This window comes from Caretta caretta, chromosome 8 (assembly GCF_965140235.1).
Source record: "Caretta caretta isolate rCarCar2 chromosome 8, rCarCar1.hap1, whole genome shotgun sequence".
NCBI classification, from domain to species: domain Eukaryota; kingdom Metazoa; phylum Chordata; order Testudines; family Cheloniidae; genus Caretta; species Caretta caretta.
The window spans coordinates 22938620-22961995 of NC_134213.1; the positions used below are offsets into that span (position 1 = coordinate 22938620).

The window sequence follows — 23376 nt, forward strand, 5'->3', positions numbered from 1 at the left end:
TTCTACAACAGTGAAAAACTGACAATGTAGTAACTGAGGTGCTCATTTGGAAGGCATTTTGTGCTCATCCCTTAGAATCTGTGCTACTGGGAGCGCAAATGTTAGCCAGGACGTTGGGATTATCCTCAAATACTTTTGAAAAAGCATCCAGGGATGTCAAACTTCCACCCAGGCAACCCTCAAAGATGGCAGAAAAGACCCCTAGTGGTGCAGCAGTCTTCCTCCCAGTAACATCCCAGAGCATCTGCACTCAGTGCAAACCTATGTCCTCTTGTGGGGCTCAACTCTCATGCTTCTGGCTGTTGGGACAGAGTGCTGCTAACTGTACCAAACTGGCACAGTATATGGTACCTGTGAATAATCTGAGAAATGAACATCAGCATGAAAATAAATTTCCTGGGGCTTTTTGGAAAAACACTCCAGTGACCAGACACCATGGTTTTGTTTTAAGCTGTTGACATATCTACAGTGCAGTGTGCTGTAAAGCAAATGGCTGGCATCAGTAACTGAGACTGTCTGATGCGACTCATTAATGCAACTTAAATTAGTGCTTATACAAGATGCTCTGGCTACAACACAACCAAAGGGGAGGAGTCCATGAACTGCAGTGGGAGGAGGGAGACCATAAATGCAAGGGCTGGAACAAGGCAAAGCAAGCTAAGAATATTCATACCTTCTGACCCTCTCATTAACTGCAGTATGAAAATTAGGCCTTAGAAGCATAATCCTGCACCAAATCAACTGCAGAAAAGTGGGGACTGTAGAACAGACTTTAAATCACAAGTTTCTTTGCAGTATCCCACCATACCAGAGCTATTAATTCAAATGTCTCACATGTCCTAGCTGAACAAAAGTCAAGTCAGAATAGAGTCACACTGAGCTAACGAATCTTGCAACTCGAAGGATCTTGAAGTAATGATTACTTTCCAGGATCAGAATTACCTGCTTGCTCCTCATCAACATCCATAGGAATAACTGCTGGATTATGAGCAGAGGCCTCATTCTGATTGTCCCCTGCAGCCACTCCATCATCCTGTGCCACTTCCTCCATATCATTCAGTGCTGAAAAGATCGAGACAATTAAAATCAACCATCAAGAAAAAGAAGCCAAAGCACATAGCTCAATATATGTAGAAGTATTTCCAGTAATAATCACACTGAAGTCACAGAGAGGCACCGCAGTGCTGTAATATCACTAACAGTAGCTGCCTTATTTCCTCACTGAGTCATGCTGAAGCCTCTCAGAGATTATTGGTTCTGTAACTTCTAGGGGATTTGGGTCCAATTCTATACTCTTGGTTTTGCTGAAGGAAGTGGCTCCTTCAGGATTCTCCATTTTTCTTCCTGAAAAGGTTCCTTGCATTACCATGACAAGTTCATCTGGTTGAGGCCTTTATGCTGCTTTCCCCAAAACATCTGTACCATTTCACTGGATGGTATGCTACAAAGTAACGTGATGCAATCCTAACCCTGACCAAGTGAGCTCAAATACAATACACATTCACTTTTTGCCTACAGTCCTGTGCAAATGGCAATGCAAAATAAGACCATTTCTTTCAGAGGCTCACAAAAGATCAGTGGTTACCCTCGGCTGCAATCTGCTGCTCTTCCACCTGCCCATCTTGCCGCAGCTCGTTCTCCTCGTTCTGGTCATTTGGGTGTTGATGGTTGTTGTGATGGATGTTGGGGTTGTTGTTGTTGTCGTTATCATTGTTGGAGTTCTGATTACTGACTAGGGCAGATGAAACTCCAATCCCTGTGCCAGCACTCAGGCCCACACGAGCACAGCCCTGAAATAAACAAAAACACAAAAAGATTCTAAATTACTGATGTCAAATTGCCACAATGTATCATAACATTGATACAAAACCATTGTATTGATACTGTTATATTTGTCGTTGGGTAGTATATGTGTAGATATGGGGAAGGATCTGCTCACAAAACTTGCTGTACTTACATTGCACAGATTGCATATTTGGTTGTCAAATTTATACCCCTTCCCTTTCCTCTTTCAAACTGGCATTAAAAATGTAAAGCGCAATAGTACACTCTTATGGTAAAAAGTTGTAATGCATAGGTCATAGGATCAGAGAAGCTAGAAATGAAAGAAAATCTAGCAGAAGAGTTTGTATTTCCTTTCCAGAGCAGGATAGGCCCTAGACAGAGGACAGATATTAAAATGATACTATTCTTGATTTTCTAGTAAAAAAACAAAAACATATGTGATAAAGGTTTCTGGAATAATCATCTCATTAAGAAGTATTTAGTATATTGCCACAGTTGTGAACATTGTTATAAGAAGATATTTAACAGTTTGTGGTGGCGGGAATGAGGAGGGGAGACAAAAATCAGAGAATCCATATATGAAAGTATTCACATTCATGAAGAAATAGTACCACAATTTTACCATGCTGCAAAATCATAAGAATACTTAGTACAATGTGTAATTCTCTCAATACAAAAATAAGTCTCATGCAAAAAAAAAAAAGAGGCAAAACCAAAATAGCAATGAAAACCCTAGTAAAAATATGGACAGTACATCTAAACCTTTTTTTCTGAGGACAACAAAATATTTAATCATTAGTACCACATTCCACCACTACTGCTGTCTGCAAATGGATACAATTGTTCTTCATTGCATATCACAGATTCATAGATCATAAAGCTAGCAGGGAAAACTGTGATACTCTAGTTTGACCTGCATAACATAGGCCATAGAACTTCAGAGCATATCTTTTAGAAAAACATCTTTCATAGCAATCATTGTATTCCTAAGTCACACACAGAACTATTTAATTAATTATAACTATAAAAAGCATGTACCTTAACAGAACTCTGGTATATTTCAGATGCCCTAGCAACAATAAAAAAACAAACAAAAAACAAAAAAAACAACCAAACCTCAAACTACACACAGAAAAACTTACCTTAGGAGGTTCCCGGAACATCTGGTCCAGAGAGATAAACTCCAAACTTGGCAGTAATTCAATGAACTGACTAAAAGAATCTAGCTTTATTGCATGGCATCGCACCAGGGTGAGGTCAACTAGCCGGGTCCATCTTGAATGGTCTGTGGAAGGAGAGAGATATATGCTCCTCTTTTATCTCCTATTAGAACTTTTGCAGATTTGAGACGGTTAAGCCTTCCATTACCACCACTATGACAGTTTATCAGCATCGGGGTTCCAAATTTCTGCATCTCCGTATTTGTTTATAGTAGGACAGAATAGTTAGCAGAATTATGGAAAACCTTCCATCATTATTAGGGCTCTCTCTCTCTGTCTTTGCCCTACCCGTGTTTTAAAATGACGACTGGGGAAAGGAGTAATTCTGATGTCTGCTAACTGTTACTTTCTTCATTCTGTAACCAGTCTGAATACAGTCCACATCTATAACGACTGTTCACCAGGGTGGATAAAAATCAATGATTTAAAAAAAAATCAAAAATAAAAAAAAATTAGATTTTTTTGATAAAATGCTTTTTGAGGAAAAAAGCTATCTAAAGATAGTTTTAATAAGATACCTTCTAGCTCAAAGATATCTCATCATGGAATAGGGATTATAAATTCTAATTCTATAGTATGAGACAATATATTCATGTACTGTTTAAGAAAAGTTTTGTAAATGAGTTCCAATAGTTCATGGATTAGGGACCCAATCTTATGGAGTTCCAGGGGCTTCTGTGTAGATCAATGGAAAGCGGCAGCCAGCACATCCCTCGGCCCACGCTGCTTCCTGCAGCCCACATTGGCTGGTGGGAGCTGCAACTGGCCAAACTTGCGGACGCTGCAGGTAAACAAACTGGCCTGGCCCGCCAATGACTTTCCCTGACAAGCTGCGTGCCAAAGTTTCCTGATCCCTGGTATAGATTATTTAGGTTAATCTTTCTATCTAACCAATGGGACTCAGTGCTCAGTCTAGAAGATACCATCAGAGATGCTTAGTTTTGCAGTTCTCAAACTGTGGATTTGTCTCTCCAGAGATAACATGTTTGTTAACAGCAAAAAATGGTTTTTAAATAAATAAATAAATAAATAAATATATTGAGGTGAGAAGTAACAGACCTCACCCTATTTTCCCTCTGCAAATTTGAGTACACAGAGTCCATCCTTTACCGCTCTCTAAAAGTGCAAAGTTTCAAAAAGTTCAATGAACAGAAGATTGTTGGGGACAGAATAGATCTGGACAAGGAGAACAAGTCTGGAGATAAATGTGAGAAGGGGGGGACAGGCAGTAGAAACAAAAATCAAACTGTTTGAGCAGCATATTCCAGAAGTCTTGAGGTCTTTCTGAGTGTAGCCTTTATTGATTTGAGATCTACCACATCATTCTCTCACTAGAAGGGAAAACCTATAATGGCAGCAGGCCGTAAAAGACCCAGTTTGGGAATATTTTAATGAAGTTCCTCTATCTGTGGGTAAGACAGGCATGCTTGCAAAATGCAAACAGTGCAACAAAGAAATGAAAGGCCTGGTTTCCCAAATGAAACAATATCATGAGAAGTGTTCCTTCTCAGGAGGAAGCTGCATTGAAGATGATGAAAGGAACATGTCTGAACATGCAGGATTTTCAGGTTGGTAAACTTTTTTATTTCATACTTCTTTCTTAAGGACTACCTGTCTTCCTTCTGGACTATTCTTGAATTCTCATATTTGAGCAAAAAATATAGTTGTTACTCTATGGTACTATCATTTTAGATGCAGTTCTGATACAAAATAAATAGCTGAAATAGGCTGATCTTCCTTCTAAAATTTCACCTTTAAAGTAGTACTGAGTGTCAATGAATGCAATGAGTAATACTAAATGAGCAGTATGGTAATAATAATTAAATAATGGCATTGACTTATTTTGTTTAGGAGAATCCATCCTCAACATACAGGATTCTGACGACTATCCACCTTCAAGATCACCATCATTTTCTATAGTTTCAGAGTTATCTGCCAATGATAGTGTTTCTCTCACATAGCCACAGTATACCACCTGTAGCAAAAAGAAAAAAAAAATCTCCATCATCCAGAAACAACCATAGATAAGTTTGTGAGAAGAACCAGCAGATTACAAAAAGAGATAATAGATGAAAAAATTGACCCATTTGTTTATGCAACGAACTCTCCTTTCCGTATGATTGAAAACCCACACTTCATTAATATGGTTCAGTCATTAAGACCAGGATACAGTCCACCCAACAGAGCAGATGTCGCAAGCAAATTGCTGGATAAAGTGTATGAAAGAGAAACTTAGCAGTGTGCAAAAGGTCTAGAGGGTAAAATTGTTAGCCTGAGTCTTGATGGGTGGAGCAATGTCCACAATGATCCTGTTGTATGTGCTTGTGTGACAACGGGTACAGAAACAATTGATACTTCAGGAAATGCACACACAGCAGAATATTTACAAGAAGTAGTAGTAAAAGCTATAACAAACTGAAAAAAAATTCAAATGTCTAGTATGCAGCTTGGTCACAGACAGGGCTGCAAACGTATCTAAGATAAGAAGAAGTTTAGAAGAGTGAAGAGAGTCCCAAGCTCATAACATACGGTTGCAGTGCTCATTTGATGCACATCCTACCCAAAGACTTCGGTGTTCCAGAAATAAAGGTTAATGTTATTGAAATTGCAAAATACTTCTGTAACAACCACTTTGCAGCAGTTGCTCTGAAAAAAGTGGGAGGAACCAAGCTAACTCTCCCACAAGACGTGCGATGGAACTCAGCAGTGGACTGTTTTGAGCACTATATCAAGAACTGGCTGAATCTGATGACAGTTTGTGAACAAAATCATGAAAAAATAGATAGCCCTGTCACAGCCAAAGTTCTCAACATTGGGCTTAAGAGAAATGGTGAACACATGCTGAGTACCTGGAAGCCTATTTCTGTAGCCTTGAACAAAACTCAGGGAAATAGCTGTTTTATTGCTGATGCTGTTGAAATTTGGAAGAAGCTGAGTGAGATGTTAAAAAGAGAAATATGCAATGACAGAGTTAAGTTACAAGCATTAAAAAAACAAATGGGATAAGCACTATCTCCAGCTCATTTTCTTGCAAATATTCTCAATACTTGGTACGAAGGTGGAACCTTAACCGCTGAAGAGGAGGAGATGGCTATGACATGGACATCCAGCAATCATCCCTCCATAATGCCAGCTATAATAAACTTCAGAGCTAAGGGTGAACCATTCAAGAAATACATGTTTGCTGATGATGTTTTAAAGAAAGTCACACCAGGGAACTGGTGGAAGTCACTTAAGCACTTGGATTCAGAGACTGTTGAAGTGATAATCTCACTTTTCACAGCAGTAGCTTCTTCTGCCGGTGTAGAAACAATATTTTCTTCCTTTGGACTAATTCATTCCAAATTGAGAAATCGTTTGGGACCTGAAAAAGCAGGAAACCTTGTTTTTCTTTTCCAGCTTATGAACAAACAGGAAGATGAAGGTGAAAACGACAGTTTTCTGAGTTAACTGCAGAAGCCAGTATTTTAACTGAGTTAGCTGCAGAAGCCAGTATTTTAAGTTTCTCATGTTGACCTGGCTGACATAGTCGATTTAATTTTTTTTTTAATATTTCATTTAACTATTTTAGTTAAAAACAATTTTAACAAAAACAAACATGATTTTAAAAAATGTGAATGTTTAACTAAATTCAAAAATTCATATGCTTGTTTTGTTAAAATATTATATGTTTGCTGTTGAAGAAAAAATCCAGACTACATAACGTTGTTGTTTTAGTTAAATAAAACAATTTAAATGTCTGTCTGGTGATGTTCTCCTCCTAATACTGCATGGCAAGAAAATCCTCCAAATATTAATGATTAACCTTTTGAATTGGAGATAGTTCACCTCCCAATGACTTCATAAATATCTGCTTCAATTACCTTTGGCAAATGAAACAACCAAACAACCATTCATTTTCTGATATAGCTGTAAAACTAATCTGAAAAGTTTTCAAAATAAATCACTTAAAAATGTAGTGTACCTTCTAAAAATGAAACCTACATCTATCTCTGAATTGTGAGGAATATGTATTAAGGTTATAACAACCAACAAGAATGCACTTTTATGTATAAATCCATGATTAAATGGAGCCTTCCTGACTAGTGATTTAAATCCATCCTGCTGTTCACAACCTGTATGAAAAGCATTTGTAGTCTCGGTCTAGCTCATAACAGACAAGCATTCGCATCACAGGAATCACTATCGTAATTAGCACTAATTTGCACTTTTAGCAACTCTCAGGAAAGGGGACCAGAGTAGAATCAGCGATAGACACGAAAATACACTCTCATCATCAGACCTGGTCCTAAAAAGTCAGAATTCAAGCACAATGAATTATCATGAAAACTTTTAAATTGGACTAACTTTATTAAATGGGTACATCATAATTTTATATGATGCACTATTCCACTATATTTCTCACTTACTAATTTGCAAACATCAATAATTCCTAACTATTACCCCAATCTACAGTGCAAATTAACAATATTCTGCTTGTGTGTATATATATTATATATATACACACACGCACACACACACAGAAGGCATGCCCTCAACTACCAAATCTTTAAAAAAAAAAATAGACCATTTCTTGGTCTCAGATGTTTCCTTAAATTGCAGGATTATGATGTTCATTTACTGAAAGGAGTTTAAGTAGAAATCTTCATCCTGATGTGAGGTATTCACATTGTATCTCCAGCATTCCAAAAGCATTCAATACCTGTGATCCAATTGTTTGGGTTGTGCAGATGTGGGCAGTTGTACACGACCAGATACTTGATGCAAGAGAATACTTCATTTACAGCTTTCATTCCAATGTCTGTGATGATTCCTGGATTTTCAACGACATCAGCCAAGCCATATTTTACCAAGTCCCCATTAGTCATTTTGCCTAAAGAAAGACAACAGAAGATTTCAGCAATCTGCTGCTTCAGAAGTTGCAGCCTTTCAATAAGCTTTTTCTGAGTCCCATACTGTAATCCCATTTGACACAAAGACCAGAGTATTATTTTCATTAGACAAAGCAAAGTCTCTGTCCCAGTTACAATGGAAGTTTCAGGGGGTACAGAAAAATCATACTTGACTAAACGTCACCAGATTCAAGAGCAATAATTATTTATATTCTTTTAAAAGCAAGTCTTAGAAAAATACACCAAAACTATCAATTTGCACTATCCTAACCCTCAGCAGGTAATTTAAGAATTTTTTTCAAAAATGTGCATACATTGTAGCAAAAACTCATCAACATATCCCAGATGAAGGGTTTCAAACTGTGGGAACTCCAGTTCTGCCATCTTCAGTGCAGAAAAGACACCATCTTTGGTCAGGGAAGGTTGAATTCGCACTTCATGCAACCTAAAAGCAATCAAGTACAGTTCACATTCAAGGTCAGATGCAACAAAGCACTGTTTAGTGCAGAAAACATCCGAGTGAATGCCTCTGTTCCACTCTAGGCAGTAAAATGAAAACATTTACTTGACAATGGTGAAATCCAGTGGATACCTGCATCCTTCAGTATTTTGCAGTTATGCAGCAATGAGGAACTCCACACAATTTATAAATACCAATTAAGCCTCATACACACTTGCTAGAAAAATACTGTTATACTCATTTTACAGATGACAAAGTGCAGTAACTTGGCTCAGACCACAGAACAAGTCAGTGACAGACCTAACAACAGAATCCAGGCATGGTAATTCCCAGTCCTTTCCTCTAGCCATTTGATATTCTTGTTATAGATTGTAAAAGTTCACATGGCTTTTCTCTTGAACATTTAAAACTTCTTGTTCTTCAAACACTGGGAATTTATTAAATTACCTAAACAACTGTGATTTGAAGAGAGAGAAACCAGAAAGGAAAGACAATGGCTGGGGAAGGCAAGTACCTTCGTGCAGCAGTTATGATGAGGTAGCCAAGATCCACTTCAAGAGCATTCTTGCAAGCTCCCAAAACTATAGTGTGCAAATTCCTAAAACCACCTGATAATGGGAAAGAAAAGCAAAATTTCACTTTAGTCAATGGGTTGTGGCATTAAAACATTACTCACTTTCCTGGTGTTATTTTACGAATGCAGAATTGCAATTAACAACAAGAATACATGCCATTTTAAAGAAAATTAATATAAGCTTCTTTACGTTGACACCTACTGGTAGGAGGTAGCCCTGACTACCACAACAGAAGTTTACCAAGAAGCTATTTTTTTTAAATTAAAAGTGACCTTCCTTCAAATTACTCCTGCCAGTTCCACCCTCTAGAAAGTGAAATGACAGTAAAGATTGACATTTGGTTGGAATGTCAAAAGGTAGCAATTCTTTAATAGTTTCCATTGTTATAGAAATATAGAACTTCAATTTAACTTAGCTTTTATTTGTTTTCAGTATTAGTATACAAAAATGTGTCACTAAAGCATATAGTTATATACAGAAGATTAAAACAATACCCAAAAATAAAAGTCCCATTATTAACACCCTTTCAACATGGCTAAAAGCATACTAATTAAAGAACAAACTGTAGAATAAGATCGGTACCCATGAGATGCCAGAGGTAATTTTGTTCTATTCTTCAGGGCAGTAGGAAGTTGTATACCTGATCTCCAGCTATCTTCTACAACATGCTGGATAAGTCCTCCAAGAAAAGGAACTCGAACCAGTTCTAAATGCTCCAGGTTTCGGGCAGAAGCCAAACCCGTCACTAAGGGGACATATTTCAGAGAATTTGTGGGTCCTGCAGAGAAAAAAAATCTTCCGATAGGGAACATATACACAGAAGGTTGCTTATTTAATACATCATTCAAATAATGCAGCCATCAGATACGCCTATTTGCACCCGTTCAGTTCAGCAAGTTATCAGAACTAAGAACTAGAGGTGTTCTATTAATGTAACAACGCAATACAGCATAGGAGAACTTTTTCCTCAATATCAAAAGTGAAATAAAGCCTTTGATTGCTTCTGGAGTACTGCATGATGGGCAATCCCAAGATCTTATCTGCATTAGTAAACTTAGTAACCTTACTACAGCAACTGCTAGCAATGGTGCAGCTGTACAGGTGTAAGTGCTACGGTAGACAGGTTTCAGGCATTTTTACCATCATGTTCTGAGCTAGTGCCCTTTGGTAGTCTAGCACGAATGCAGTTACAATATCCCTAGTACAGGTACTAGTTTTTTCCAATATAGATGCACACCTTACCTGCACAGTTCCTCATGACAAAAGTGCGTAAGCTGATACAAAGGAAATCTTTAAAGGGCTGTGGTTTGGTGAGCCTCACCCACTTCAAATAAAGATGCCTCAGCATTGGGATACAAGGAATTTCAGGGACATTTACCCCTAAAATACAGGAACAACAACAAAAAACCAAATCAGGTCCCACATTAAACAAACTTTCAGACATATACTGTAGAATGAATCTCTGGGCACGTCTACACTACAAAATTAAGTCAACCTAAGTTAGGTTGGCATACAGTTGCCGCAGTAATTACATCGCTTGTGCGTGTCTACGCTTTGCTCCTTGTGTCGGCTGTGCCCGTCCTCACCAGGAGCGCTTGCACTGTCTGAACTGGCAGTGTGGGACAGCTTCTGAAAGCCAGTAATGGTCAAGGTAAGCAATGCAGTGTCTATAATGACATTGTGTCAACCTAACTACATCAATATTGACTCTACACCTCTCATGGGAGGTGGAGTTATTAAGTTGATGTAGTGCGCAAATTACGTCAGCAGGAGCGAAATTTTAGTATAAACACTTACAGAGTTAGGTCAATACAAGCTGCCTTGCACCAACCTAACTCTATAGAGTAGACCAGGGCTCGGGGTAATTAAAGAAACCAGACGGGTGAGGTTTATTGGACCAACTTCTGTTGCTGAGAGACAAGCTTTTGAGCTTACACAGAGCTCTTCTTCAGGTCTGGGAAACTTCCTCAGGCTGTGTCTACACAAGCAACTTATGTCGATATAACTACGTCACTCAGCGGTGCGGAATATCAACCCCCTGAGCGACGCAGTTATACCGACCTAACTCCCAGTGTAGACAGCACTATGTTGATGGGAGGGCTTCTCTGGTTGATGTAACTACTGCCTTTCAGGGAAGTGGATTACCTACACCAGGGATTGGCAACCTTTGGCACGCGGCCCGCTAGGGTAAGGCCCCTGGTGGGCCGGGCCAGTTTGTTTACCTGCTGCGTCTGCAGGTTCGGCCGATTGCGGCTCCCGGTGGCCGCAGTTTGCCGCTCCAGGCCAATGGGGCTGCAGGAAGCGGTGTGGCCCGAGGGCTGTGCTGGCTGCCGCTTCCTGCAGCCCCCATTGGCCTGGGACAGTGAACCGCAGCCAGTGGGAGCTGCAATCGGCCGAACCTGCAGACGCAGCAGGTAAACAAACTGGCCCAGCCAGCCAGGGGGCTTACCCTGGGACGCGTGCCAAAGATTGCTGATCCTTGACCTGCACCAACAGGAGAAGCCCTAGTGTCAGCCTAAGTAGCATCTTCACTGATGTGTTAAAAGGCTGTAGCATTGCCACTGTAAGTGTAGACAAGCCCTCAGAGTGGTCACAGCTAAATTCAAGATGGAACAGATTATTTAGCATAAGTAGTTAACACATATTTCAAGGGACCATACAAGTGACGTGGCCTGTTAACACCCTTCCAGTCATGAGGGGTGGGGGAAAAGCAGGAGGGTAGGGATTGCAAGTGGGTTATAGATTGTTGTAATAAACCATTAATCCAGTGTCTCTAATCAGTCCATGATTTTTAGGGTCTAACAACACATCTCTCAGGGCAAATGATTTTGACTTTGATGGGGGGCACTTACACCCATCTCTACAGATTGTGCCCCAAGAGCAAATGGAACACTTCAAAAATTATGGGCTCTTGAACTGGGAATTCACCACCATCTGTCAACACAGTCACACCGGAGTTTGCGTTCTGGAACTCTGCTTGTCCTAGAGTCAAATATAGGTTCCAGATTATGCAGCATTTCAAATCTTTTAAGTTCATTTGTATCTAAGGAAACTACTCACCAATAAACTCTTACCTACTAAGTGCAACGTCTGAATTTTAGCTCCTATAGGAATTTTCAGTTTGTTTTCGGGCGGGATTGGAAAAGCACCATTACGATTACGAAACTTCCCTAAAATATGAACTTGTGGCATGTATGTCCAAATGGCTTCCACCAGCTCCAAATGAGAGGTCTCAACACCCTGGATAAAAGTACAATAATAAGCAAAGGCAAGGCTCCAATTACCATATTAAGCAGAAATAATATTTCTCTTAACCAAGCAAACTTCTCGGTAATGCTCAGAGCTTGAGGCAATGCACGAATTCCCTTGACATTTGCAGAACCATTTGCCTTAAAAGCAGAAGTGGTCATAGGAAACTACTTAATTAGCTGCAATACTGCTGTAACTAATGGCCTGATCTTGAGAAATGCTGAGCACCTGTAACTCCCATTGAAGTGACTACAAAAAAACAGCACCCATTTGTAAACTAGCAACACATTTTGTAAACGTTTACTTCAGCTGCCATCAATGCAAGACAAAGATTAAATGCACAACAGTACTGCATCCAAGCAAGAAGTTACATCATTAATTGTGTTAATTAATCCCAACCATCTATTTCCTCTGCAGCCTTATCAAGGATCATAATATCAACTGATGAAAGGCATTTATCTTTTGAACCTGCACACTTACCAGCAGATTTGGGCAGGCCTGCAAGGCCTCTAGCACTCCAGGAATGCTGAAAGCTTCATGGCCACGGACTCTGCGCCTTTCAAGATACCTGGGGTGAAGACCATAGAGTTGTTCAATGTCTGGCATCTTCCTCAGCAACGTTAGGAAACTGGAATCAGTGAAACCTATGAGGAGGACACAAGTTTTGAATGTTTTGTGACAGTAAACATGTAGCAGTAACCATGTGACAGTAAACAGACAGAACTTATGCTGCAATTCTCTGTGTATAACAAAAATGTATACCTTCAATGTATACCTCGAAATCAGCGGCACTGCTATGGGTACCCGCATGGCCCCACAGTATGCCAACATTTTAAGGCTGACTTAGAACAACGCTTCCTCAACTCTCGTCCTCTAATGCCCCTACACTACTTGCGCTACACTGATGACATCTTCATCATCTGAACAGTAACATGCTCTGAGAACTCATATGCCAGCTTTTGTAACTGCTGTTGAGAATTCACTGGAGCTTTAAACTTTACTTAATGTCCCCTACACAGCTGATCAGAACGTGCTGTAAAATTATCCAGTTTCGTGTATATTAAACCCCAGGCACTGGAACCTATGATGGAGAACGGTGAAGGAAAAAGGTGGAGTAGAATCTGAACTTGCACTGAACCTAATTGCTTCCTGTTCACACGGACATAATAATTTATAGCATTCTGGAAAAAAACTTTTTCTACTGAAATCTATATACGTGTAGGAATAACAATGTCAGAAATATTTTTAAAAACGAGACACGTGGCACTATATACTTCTAAATCATTATCTGGCACCTAAGAAGCACAATTTGATATTTACAAAGAACCTTTTTTCTCTGGTAGGGGAAGGGCATAAGTGTGTTGTGAAGGATAACCTTGTAGTTAAGGTACAGGCATAGGGATAAGAAGACCTGGGGTGTAATCCTGGATCTATTGATGTAAATGGGAATTTTGCAATTGACTTCAAAGGGGCAAAGGTTTCACCTCTGATGTTTAAGACTTGGGTAGGAGTCAGGAAAAAACTGTGCTTCGCCAGAGACTTAGGCCCCAGTCATACAAAGCATATAAGGTTTCAGAGTAGCAGCCGTGTTAGTCTATATCCACAAAAAGAAGAGGAGTACTTGTGGCACCTTAGGCCCACGAAAGCTTATGCCCAAATAAATTTGTTAGTCTCTAAGGTGCCACAAGTACTCCTGTTCTTAAAGCATATATGCATATGTTTGATTTTAAGCACATGAATAGTCCTAATGACATGGGTTATTCGTGTACTTGCAGTTAGGCAGATGCTTATGCTACTTTCTGGATCAGGGTCTGAGTGTGTGACATTGTGAGTATTTAAGCTTAGTACCAATGTGGACACAAGAACAAATGGATATAAACTGGTCATCGGGAAGTTTGGACTTGAAATTAGACGAAGGTTTCTAACCATCAGAGGAGTGAAGTTTTGGAATAGCCTTCCAAGGGAAGCAGTGGGGGCAAATGACCTATCTGGCTTTAAGATTAAACTCAATAAGTTTATGGAGGAGATGGTATGATGGGATAACATGATTTTGCCAATTAATTGATATTTAAATATTCATGGTAAATAGGCCCAATGGCCTGTGATGGGATGGGATCTGAGTTACTACAGAGAATTCTTTCCTGGGTATCTGGCTGGTGAATCTTGCCCACATGCTCAGGGTTCAGCTGATCGCCATATTTGGGGTCAGGAAGGAATTTTCCTCCAGGGCAGATTGGAAGAGGCCCTGGAGGTTTTTCGCCTTCCTCTGTAGCATGGGGCACGGGTCACTTGCTGGAGGATTCTCTGCTCCTTGAAGTCTTTAAACCACGATTTGAGGACTTCAATAGCTCAGACATAGGTGAGAGGTTTATTGTAGGAGTGGGTGGGTGAGATTCTGTGGCCTGCCTTGTGCAGGAGGTCAGACTAGATGATCATAATGGTCCCTTCTGACCTTAATATCTATGTATCTATGTATGTATCTGGACCCATGGAAAAGAAGCCCTTGAGGAATTCCTCCATGATTTCAACAATTTCCATCCCACTATCAACCTCAGCCTGGACCAGTCCACACAAGAGATCCACTTCTTGGACACTACGGTGCTAATAAACGATGGTCACATAAACACCACCCTATACCGGAAACCTTCTGACCGCTATACTTACCTACATGCCTCCAGCTTTCACCCTGACCACACCACACGATCCATTGTCTACAGCCAAGCTCTACGATACAACCACATTTGCTCCAACCCCTCAGATAGAGACAAACACCCTCAAGATCTCTATCAAGCGTTCTTACAACTACAATACCCACCTGCTGAAGTGAAGAAACAGACAGAGAGCCAGAAGAGTACCCAGAAGTTACCTACTACAGGACAGGCCCAACAAAGAAAATAACAGAATGCCACTAGCCATCACCTTCAGCCCCCAACTAAAACCTCTCCAACGCATCATCAAGGATCTACAATCTATCTGAAGGATGACCCATACTCTCACAGATCTTGGGAGACAGGTCAGTCCTTGCTTACAGACAGCACCCCAACCTGAAGCAAATACTCAACAAAAACACTAACCCAGAAACCTATCCTTGCAACAAAGCCCGTTGCCAATTGTGTCCACATATCTATTCAGGGGACACCATCACAGGGCCTAATCACATCAGCCACACTATCAGAGGCTCGTTCACCTGCACATCTACCTATGTGATATATGCCATCATGTGCCAGCAATGCCCCTCTGCCATGTACATTGGCCAAACTGGACAGTCTCTATGTAAAAGAATAAATGGACACAAATCAGATGTCAAGAATTATAACATTCAAAAACCAGTCAGAGAACACTTCAATCTCTTTGGTCATTCGATTATAGACCTAAAAGTAGCAATTCTTCAACAAAAAAAACTTCAGAAACAGACTCCAAGGAGAGACTGCTGAATTCGAATTAATTTGCAAACTGGATACAATTAACTTAGGCTTGAATAAAGACTGGGAGTGGATGTGTCATTACACAAAGTAAAACTATTTCCTCTTGTTTATTTTCCCTCCTACTATCCTTGTCAACTGCTGGAAATGGCCCACCTTGATTATCACTACAAAAGGTTTCCCCTACCCCCGCTCTCCTGTTGGTAATAGCTCACCTTTTCTGATCACTCTTGTTACAATCTGTATGGTAACACCCATTGTTTCATGTTCTCTGTGTATATAAAATCTCCCCACTATATTTTCCACTGTATGCATCCAACGAAGTGAGCTGTAGCTCACAAAAGCTTATGCTCTAATAAATTTGTTAGTCTCTAAGGTGCCACAAGTACTCCTTTTCTTTTTTTTTAAAAAATAAAAATCCTCAGCCCTCCCATGCCAGAAAAGGTATTAGATGATATAATAGATGGTTTCCATCCCCAACTTTTATGAACTAATATCCTATATGTTTTGTTGCCTTTATATCCTCCAGGGCAAAGCTGTCAAAACTATAGGGCTAGCTGCATCTCTGTCCTCTGTCAGGTCTCTCTGAGTGCACCTCCATGAGCGTCAGGCCTTGTCCATTTACCTTCCCCTGAGGGGAATCCCATTATTCTCCCACTCTTAGATGAGGCCCTGGTCTGCAGGACCCCATGTATCAACGGTGCTAAAGCAGCAGGTCTGAGGGTTTTGGTACCTGTGGTTTTTCCCTTTAAGAATCTGTGACCAGTGGTAAATACAGTGATCAGACAGCCTTCTTAACCAAAGTACTGATTAGTCATAACAGTAGGAACAAAATACAAGAGAAACAGGACTTAAAAACAATAAACAGTCTGTATACATGTATATCTTATCCCAATATCCTCCTGACAGGAACCCCTGTAAGTCTAACTTCCCAGACACTGCAACCTCTGGAGTGTCGGTCACCGTAGCTCTCCTTCCCCTGCCTTCCCCTCCCCCCCAGCCACGAGTATATCTTTAAATCCAGTGCAAGTCTTACTGTTCAGATGCTTGCTCCTCCCACCCCTGACAAATTCAATGGGTGAGCTAAGCAAGGGTTGGAGGTAGAACCTCCAAGTGAATGGCTCTTATATTGACCTTGAACAGTTGGCAAATGGATAGCTAGATGAAGTCGTACTCTTTCTTACCAGCATGCAAACAGCCTCTTCTTGAACTGCCCCATGTATGCATACATTAAACCCCCTTACAACAAACCTACATTATTCATAACTTGTTATGGAGCAGCCCCATTTTCATCACTGTAGTATTCAACACACATACAGGTGGGATTTTCAAAAGTACCGAAGTGAGGAAGGCACCAACTACCACTGAAAGTCAGCGAGAGGTAAGCACTCACCTTTCTTGGCTGCTTTCGAAAAGCCCATCCCATATGTCTCTGTATAAATGATATCATAGCTCAGCTAGGTCTCATCAATACAATATTAACATAATACCCAAATGAAGTGTACTTCTTACCAGTGGGCATATATTCCCACCAGCGGCCTGCACAGAGGTCCACAACCTTCACCACTCTCAGGTACAGAGTGACCGCTTCCTTCAGCTTCCGGGAGAGGCATTCCATGCACATGATATCCTGCAGGGGAAGGTACCTTTCGGATGGAAAGAAACTCTGTTCATCAAAGACATTCATTCATTTTCTCTCACACCAAAGAACATCCAGAGGATTACTATACAAACCCAGACGTTCCTCACATCTAGCATGGATTCAAATAAGATTTTTCAGATAGTACTGTAGCAACCTATGTAATGTGGCTAGGCAGAAGAGGTAGCAATTTGTTCATCAGGCGGGCCACTGCACTTAAGGTAAAAAACAGAACAGTGGCCTTGCCGTGTCCATAAGGGTCTGAGGTAGAGAAGGGAGACTCCGTGATACTTTAGTACGTGTAGGAGCCTATTTCATTTCTGACCAAATCTTGCAAAGTTGCCATACCCGGAGATCTGGAAACTTTCTACCTTTGAAGTGTGCATTTTAATTCTCTAGTTCATTGTAAATGGGGATCCGTTTAGTAGGAGCTGCCCCACAAACATACTTGCAATCTGTGGGACATTTTAAACTTGTCAGCAAGATATTTACATGCCAGCCACATTATTCAAAGTCTAAGAGTATCTGTAAAATTCTAGTTAGAGTATTCCATTTATTTTTTAAATGGAATGAACCATTTGACTAAAACTCTCAGCGGCAGGGTCAGTGCTGCTTCAATATACCCAGACATGCATCACTTGTAATGTATGCACGGTAATTGAATTTATCAGAGACATTATAGTGCATGGCTGCACACCCTGGAGCACGATCATGCCTAAAACATATAGGAAAGATTGAATGGCAAGATTGCAACGCTAACAGTAAGGGAATCTGTATGAGTGAAACAGTTATGCAACAAATTTTAGACATGCATCTACAAGGTATAAAAAGATAATTTGCCTTAGAATGAATATTGTATCTATCATCAGTGTACACTTGCAGACTTTTTTTAGTCAAACTTAACTTAAAAAATAAAAAATAAAAGATATAACGTTTCTCTGCCCTTTTGCTTGCTTCTACATGATACTAATAGCAATTTTCACATAAGGTAGTTTTCAGTGTACATGACTATATCAAAGAATATGAAGCGTGTTTCTCTGGAGAGATAACTTATTTATATAGTGCCACCTATGTGCTTAGTTTTAACAAAAGAAATAAAGGTAGAGTTCCACAAGAAAGAAATCCCATACATTTCCTCTGTATTGTCCAGCAAAACCTCATCCACAAATACTGAGGACTAAATTTAATTCCCATCTAACTAACGGCGGTACAGCTAGTATTTTCTGAACGCCTGTCATTTGATTTTTATTCACAGATACCAAAGTGGAAGGTATGGGGAGACAAAAAATACAGCTTCTTACCTAAAGATATGGCAAAGTACTTCATGTGAGAGCTGGTTCATATAATCTTTTGGCTCATCTAGTTTGGTAGTTTCAGAGACTTCCCTACTCATGCAGCACGGTTTCACATTTTTCCGTCGAGGCCCCATATTTGCAATGATTTCTGATTAAAAGGATCAATTTTCACAATGTTATACAAATTCAGTGCAACTGAAAGACAAAAAGTGGGAGAAAGGATAGAGAGTAATAAACATAAATATAAACAGAAGGACTCAACAAAATCTGCCACTAAAAATTAACTGTAGAATGCCATTATGCAAATGGATCAACTAAAAAGTGGAAGGATTGTTCTAGCAAGATATAAATCAATCTGCCTTGTGTATAAAGCTGGAAAAAAATTCCAGCCAAACAAATGAAGACTAACTAGAAAGTCCCTTTGAACCAAGTAAAATTAGTAAACAGAATACCACCTGGATCTCTTATGTACATATCCAAGTAATTTAATTATAGGTTACTTCTGTAGTAACCTTTCTCTAACTTAGAAAACAATAAAATGTCTCTTCAATTGCCACCCACATAGCAATGAGCAAAGACAGCTCATGGAACAATAGATACAGAAAATTACTAACCAAAGTGGACACATTTCAGTGTACTATGTCCAATCCAAAATTAAATTATTCTGTCCTAAAAAGGAAAGGCTCTTACAATCTTGCTTAAAGTTCTTAACTCAGCAATGTTGCATACATTTAATCTCTCTCTATTTTCACTGTTAAATTTGTAGCTTACTATATTTCTGTAAATGTTGTTTCACCATAATTTTATACCTAATGTGCAATATGGCTGAGTTAATGATGCTGCATTTTCTGCTACTGAAATAATCCAAACCAAATGTTAGCAGTTTTTGCATTAATTTGTTTAGTTTTAAAGAAAAAGTACCATGTTTAATAACTCTAATTAAGTTGACAGCTCACAGAGATGAATGGCATGAGGTAGGAAGAGTTCACATCCTTGCTACTGATGTTGTTTAGTTCAAGACTGTTTTCTGGACAGTTACGTTGACAGAGTATTGTTAAACCAATAAACTCTGTCATGGATTTAACTTTCAACAGCAAGAGATGAAAACATTTTTGTAATGAAAGTTCAGAATTTCCAGACTGCAACAAAAATTGTGGAAAGACTCCAAAACTGTGATACACACAAGTTTTGGATGGTCTATATTTTCTCCTGATCATGATGGTAAATTATTATTTTTATGAAAGATTATTTTGTTCAATTTAATTCAATTCATACAAAACTATTTGTGGGGGTCTTTCCCACAACAAGAAAATGATTGTAGAACAACAAATAATTGGCAGGAAGACTCAGGGCAGGTGGACATGAAAATACTTTGAGTTAACTTTTGTAAACTGACTAGATTTTAAGTGGAGTGTGTCCTCTAACATGTCAAGTGTCAACTTTCATCACTTCCTGTGATAAGAAGTGTTTAGTAGGAAATGCATTTCTTAGCTTCATAATATGCAACAGATTTTTCTTCAGTTTTCCACAAACTAAAATTCATCAACCAACAAACAGAGTGTAAAAATATGAAGTTATCAAAATCATCTGTTGCAAATGTTGTGGTTAATGTTACGAAACACTATATATATTGTCGATGTTAAACATGTTATCATTTAACTACATATTGTATTTCTACTGTGATTCTACCAATAGCCACAATACAAATAGTACATTACATGATTTCCCCTCATTCTTTATTTTCCCAGTACCTAGGGTCTTTAGCTGCTCACAACCAGTTCATTTAACTGATCTTGGTTCTCTTCCTTCTTCGGTCAACTAGTAGATGAAGAATAGATAAAAAAAAAGACTGAAGGGTATAGCTCTGATAAACTGTCCTAACCTGAAGTAAGTATATTTCAAAGGCAGGTTGATGGACATATAAAGAGCATCTTATAACAGATTAGAGAAAAATTGTGTTCACCAAATGCAAGTTTTGCATCTGACAAAAAACCTCAAAACGTTATGAACTTCACTCAGATCTAATGATGGGGAAAGGTTTTATTTGTCAGCATTCTAAATTTTGAAATCATACAACACACATCAAGGTTATGCCACCCTTCTTCCCCTCAAGAGATACTGTTAAGTCATATCTGGCCCTACATATACTGTAGATTTTACAAAACTTAGCTTTTACAAATCCCAACATCAACAGAAATGTTTGTTTATATATTCATCAGTTACAATATTTTCAGTTGAAATATTGCAGCATTGTTCAAGCATACAAGACTGAGAATGAAACTGACTAGAAAAGGCCCATAAAGAAATGAGATTATTCTATTTATTTTGCCCAACCTGGTAGATTAATGCATGTAGTAAGTACATAACATAACCAAGGAAGATTAGGTTTATAAAACTGTCAGATTAATATTAAGGTTGTTTGTAACAAATCTACCTTAATTGTATGATTTTAATGTGACAAGATCCTTTTTTAAAGCCTTCTAAACATAAGCATCTCTGTAACTATAAGATCACAGTACTGTTCTCACACGGGCCCACAAAACCACACACCCTTTACACCTCCATAAAAAGAGGAACACACAGGCCAACTAAATATTTTATCGTCAACCAATAAGCAAGGATCAAGATCCCAACTGAGCCATCCAGCCCATCTTTAAGACAAGATTTCCTAAATAGGATCCAGAGACACTGGGGGACTTTGGTACAAATTTTTATAAATGGGTATCAAAGTTTCTCTGTGCGATATGGATTCCAAGTGAATTTCCCCATACTCCTCCAGTTGGAGGACAGACAGACAGCAGCAGAGAATGGAAAACATTTTAGTTTTGTACAGAGAGTAAGATATTTCAAGATAAAAAGAGCATCTGATATAAGATAACACATAAAAAGGAAGATTTAAGTCAAGTAGAAGGTAAGTCAGTGGTTTGAAGTGGAGGAGGAGGAAACCAGGGAAGAGCTCCACAGAGAAGTAAAAGAGCCACCTCCACTTGTGGGAGTCCAGTGCAGAAAATCTAAAGGTATGAGTTAATCTACATGAGCAGCTCCAGACTTTTCTCTGGTGATGACTGTGCTTTGAATTAGATCTCATCACTGAGACAGAAAAAGCCTCGTCACCCAGAACTATGTAATCTTCGTAGAGCAGTGTGTGGGGTATCCAGAAATAAGCGTAGGGAATAAGTTTCTACATACAAGTTTTTAAAACTAACATTCTCACTATTTTAGTTCTGCTGTTTTACAACAACTGACTTCTAAACAATCCATACATATTCCTTTAATATTTAAACAAAGTAGGCAGAAAATGCAGAGAATTTTATTCTTCTCAATTTAATATAGGTAAGGTAAAAAAAAAGATCCTACATGAACAATGGTTTGATGTGTTATATTCTCAATTAGTGACTTCTGTGTTCAACTTGATAAGTTTAGAAAACTCCTGTTTTGATTAGTAACAACCAGAACTGTCAGCTTAGCCTCCTTTTGGAAAACAAACTGAGCAGTTCCAAAAATACTGTACCAGCAATTGTGGAATCAATGAGCTGTCAATTTTGTTGACAGTTTGCAAAACAGAATACAACCCAGATCAAACTGCTAGTCTGAGCATTGCAAAACTTGGTTTCATCAGTAGACATAATAGCACTGACCTGGAAGATAGGGGGAGCAAATAAATATGTGCTGACACCAGGGACTACTTAAGAAGAACCACTTGAGACAATAATCACATGCTATCTACTATGACATTCCTGTTATCGGGTGAGGTGATCCTAAAGAATGTAAAATTTTTTTTAGTGCAGTAGGCAAAAAGCAATGTAAGACAGATAATCCCCATCTCCTACTATATCTTTGATAGTCACATTTAATGTGACTGCTGCTTGGGGATTTTTTTTTTTTTTGCAGGGGGCGGGAGAGAACAGGGGAAAACATCCTCCTATAATTTATTTTGTGGGAGCTTAGTTTTCTATTGCATCCTGTCTCTGAGAAAAGTGGATTTTTCCACCTTTTCCAGGTGGTACTTTAGAAGAGACATCACTATTTTTCAGGCCTGTTTTCTGCTGTGATGAGACATTACTCAAATGTAACCCCCTTTCTTTGAAGTAACAAGGAAGAAAAAGCAAGAAAAAGGGGACAGTAACTAGAAAGCACCTCCACCTGCCTCAGGTTCGGAACGATGAGGCAGAGCACGGCATCAAGAGGGATGAAGCAGGGTCTCCCAAGGCAGCCTCATGCACTTACAGCAGAGTACGTGCCGGTGGGGAGTCAGGGAAGCAAATCCCAAAGGAAGCGGGGAGAGCGAGAGAAAGACACTCGCTCTACACGGCAGAGGGGACCCACCCCAGCAGGGAAAAGGTCATCCAGACCGCGGGTCTCCCCCAGGCCACTGCAGATGGGAAAGGGCCCCTCCCCCCATTCCCAGCGGCAGGCCCAGGCGAGAGGTCGGTCGGTCAGTCAGTCAGTCAACCCCCCCAGCAACGACCGCCCGCCCCAGCGCCCGCAACGGTCATCGCCGCCAGCGATCACGGCCCAGGCCATCGCCCACCAGGAAAGCGGGGCACACGCCGCTCCCCATTCCCTTCCACAGGGCCAGCCCGACCCGGCGCCTCCCTCCTGTCCCCGGGGGTGCGTGTGCGGGGAGCCAGAGCAGCCGCATGTAACCCTAACCCTAATCCTAATCCTACCCCTCCCGGCCCCGCCGCCCCTTACCTGGCCGCCAAGTGCCGCCTGTTATTGTGACTGCGAGGGGGAGGGATAACCCCGACAGACACTTCCGGCCACCCAGCGCTTCCGCTTCCGCCTCCGCCTGCGTCCGCTGCGCTTCCGGTCCCTGACCCCAGAACCAGGGAAAAT

The 23376-nt window shown here is 39.9% G+C and overlaps 1 protein-coding gene across 3 annotated transcripts in view; it reads right to left on the reverse strand.

Annotated features, from left to right (window-relative positions):
• The window catches only part of FBXO38 (F-box protein 38), a 40946-nt gene extending 17631 nt beyond the window's left edge, over positions 1–23315 (reverse strand). For 2 of the 3 annotated variants that reach the window (XM_075131358.1, XM_048861960.2), the window contains exons 1-13: positions 23233–23315; positions 18544–18732; positions 17116–17249; positions 12662–12825; positions 12007–12172; positions 10175–10312; positions 9573–9710; positions 8872–8965; positions 8212–8342; positions 7708–7878; positions 2928–3070; positions 1586–1790; positions 943–1062 (exon numbers count right to left, since the gene is read on the reverse strand). In XM_075131358.1, coding sequence (XP_074987459.1) covers positions 943–1062; positions 1586–1790; positions 2928–3070; positions 7708–7878; positions 8212–8342; positions 8872–8965; positions 9573–9710; positions 10175–10312; positions 12007–12172; positions 12662–12825; positions 17116–17249; positions 18544–18671 — 1732 coding nt within the window. In that variant the 5' untranslated portion in view covers positions 18672–18732; positions 23233–23315. Of the gene's footprint in view, positions 1–942; positions 1063–1585; positions 1791–2927; positions 3071–7707; positions 7879–8211; positions 8343–8871; positions 8966–9572; positions 9711–10174; positions 10313–12006; positions 12173–12661; positions 12826–17115; positions 17250–18543; positions 18733–20288; positions 20356–23232 lie in introns of those variants that run through there. The other variant, XM_048861958.2, reaches the window with a different exon arrangement.
• Positions 23316–23376: the final 61 nt, after the last annotated feature.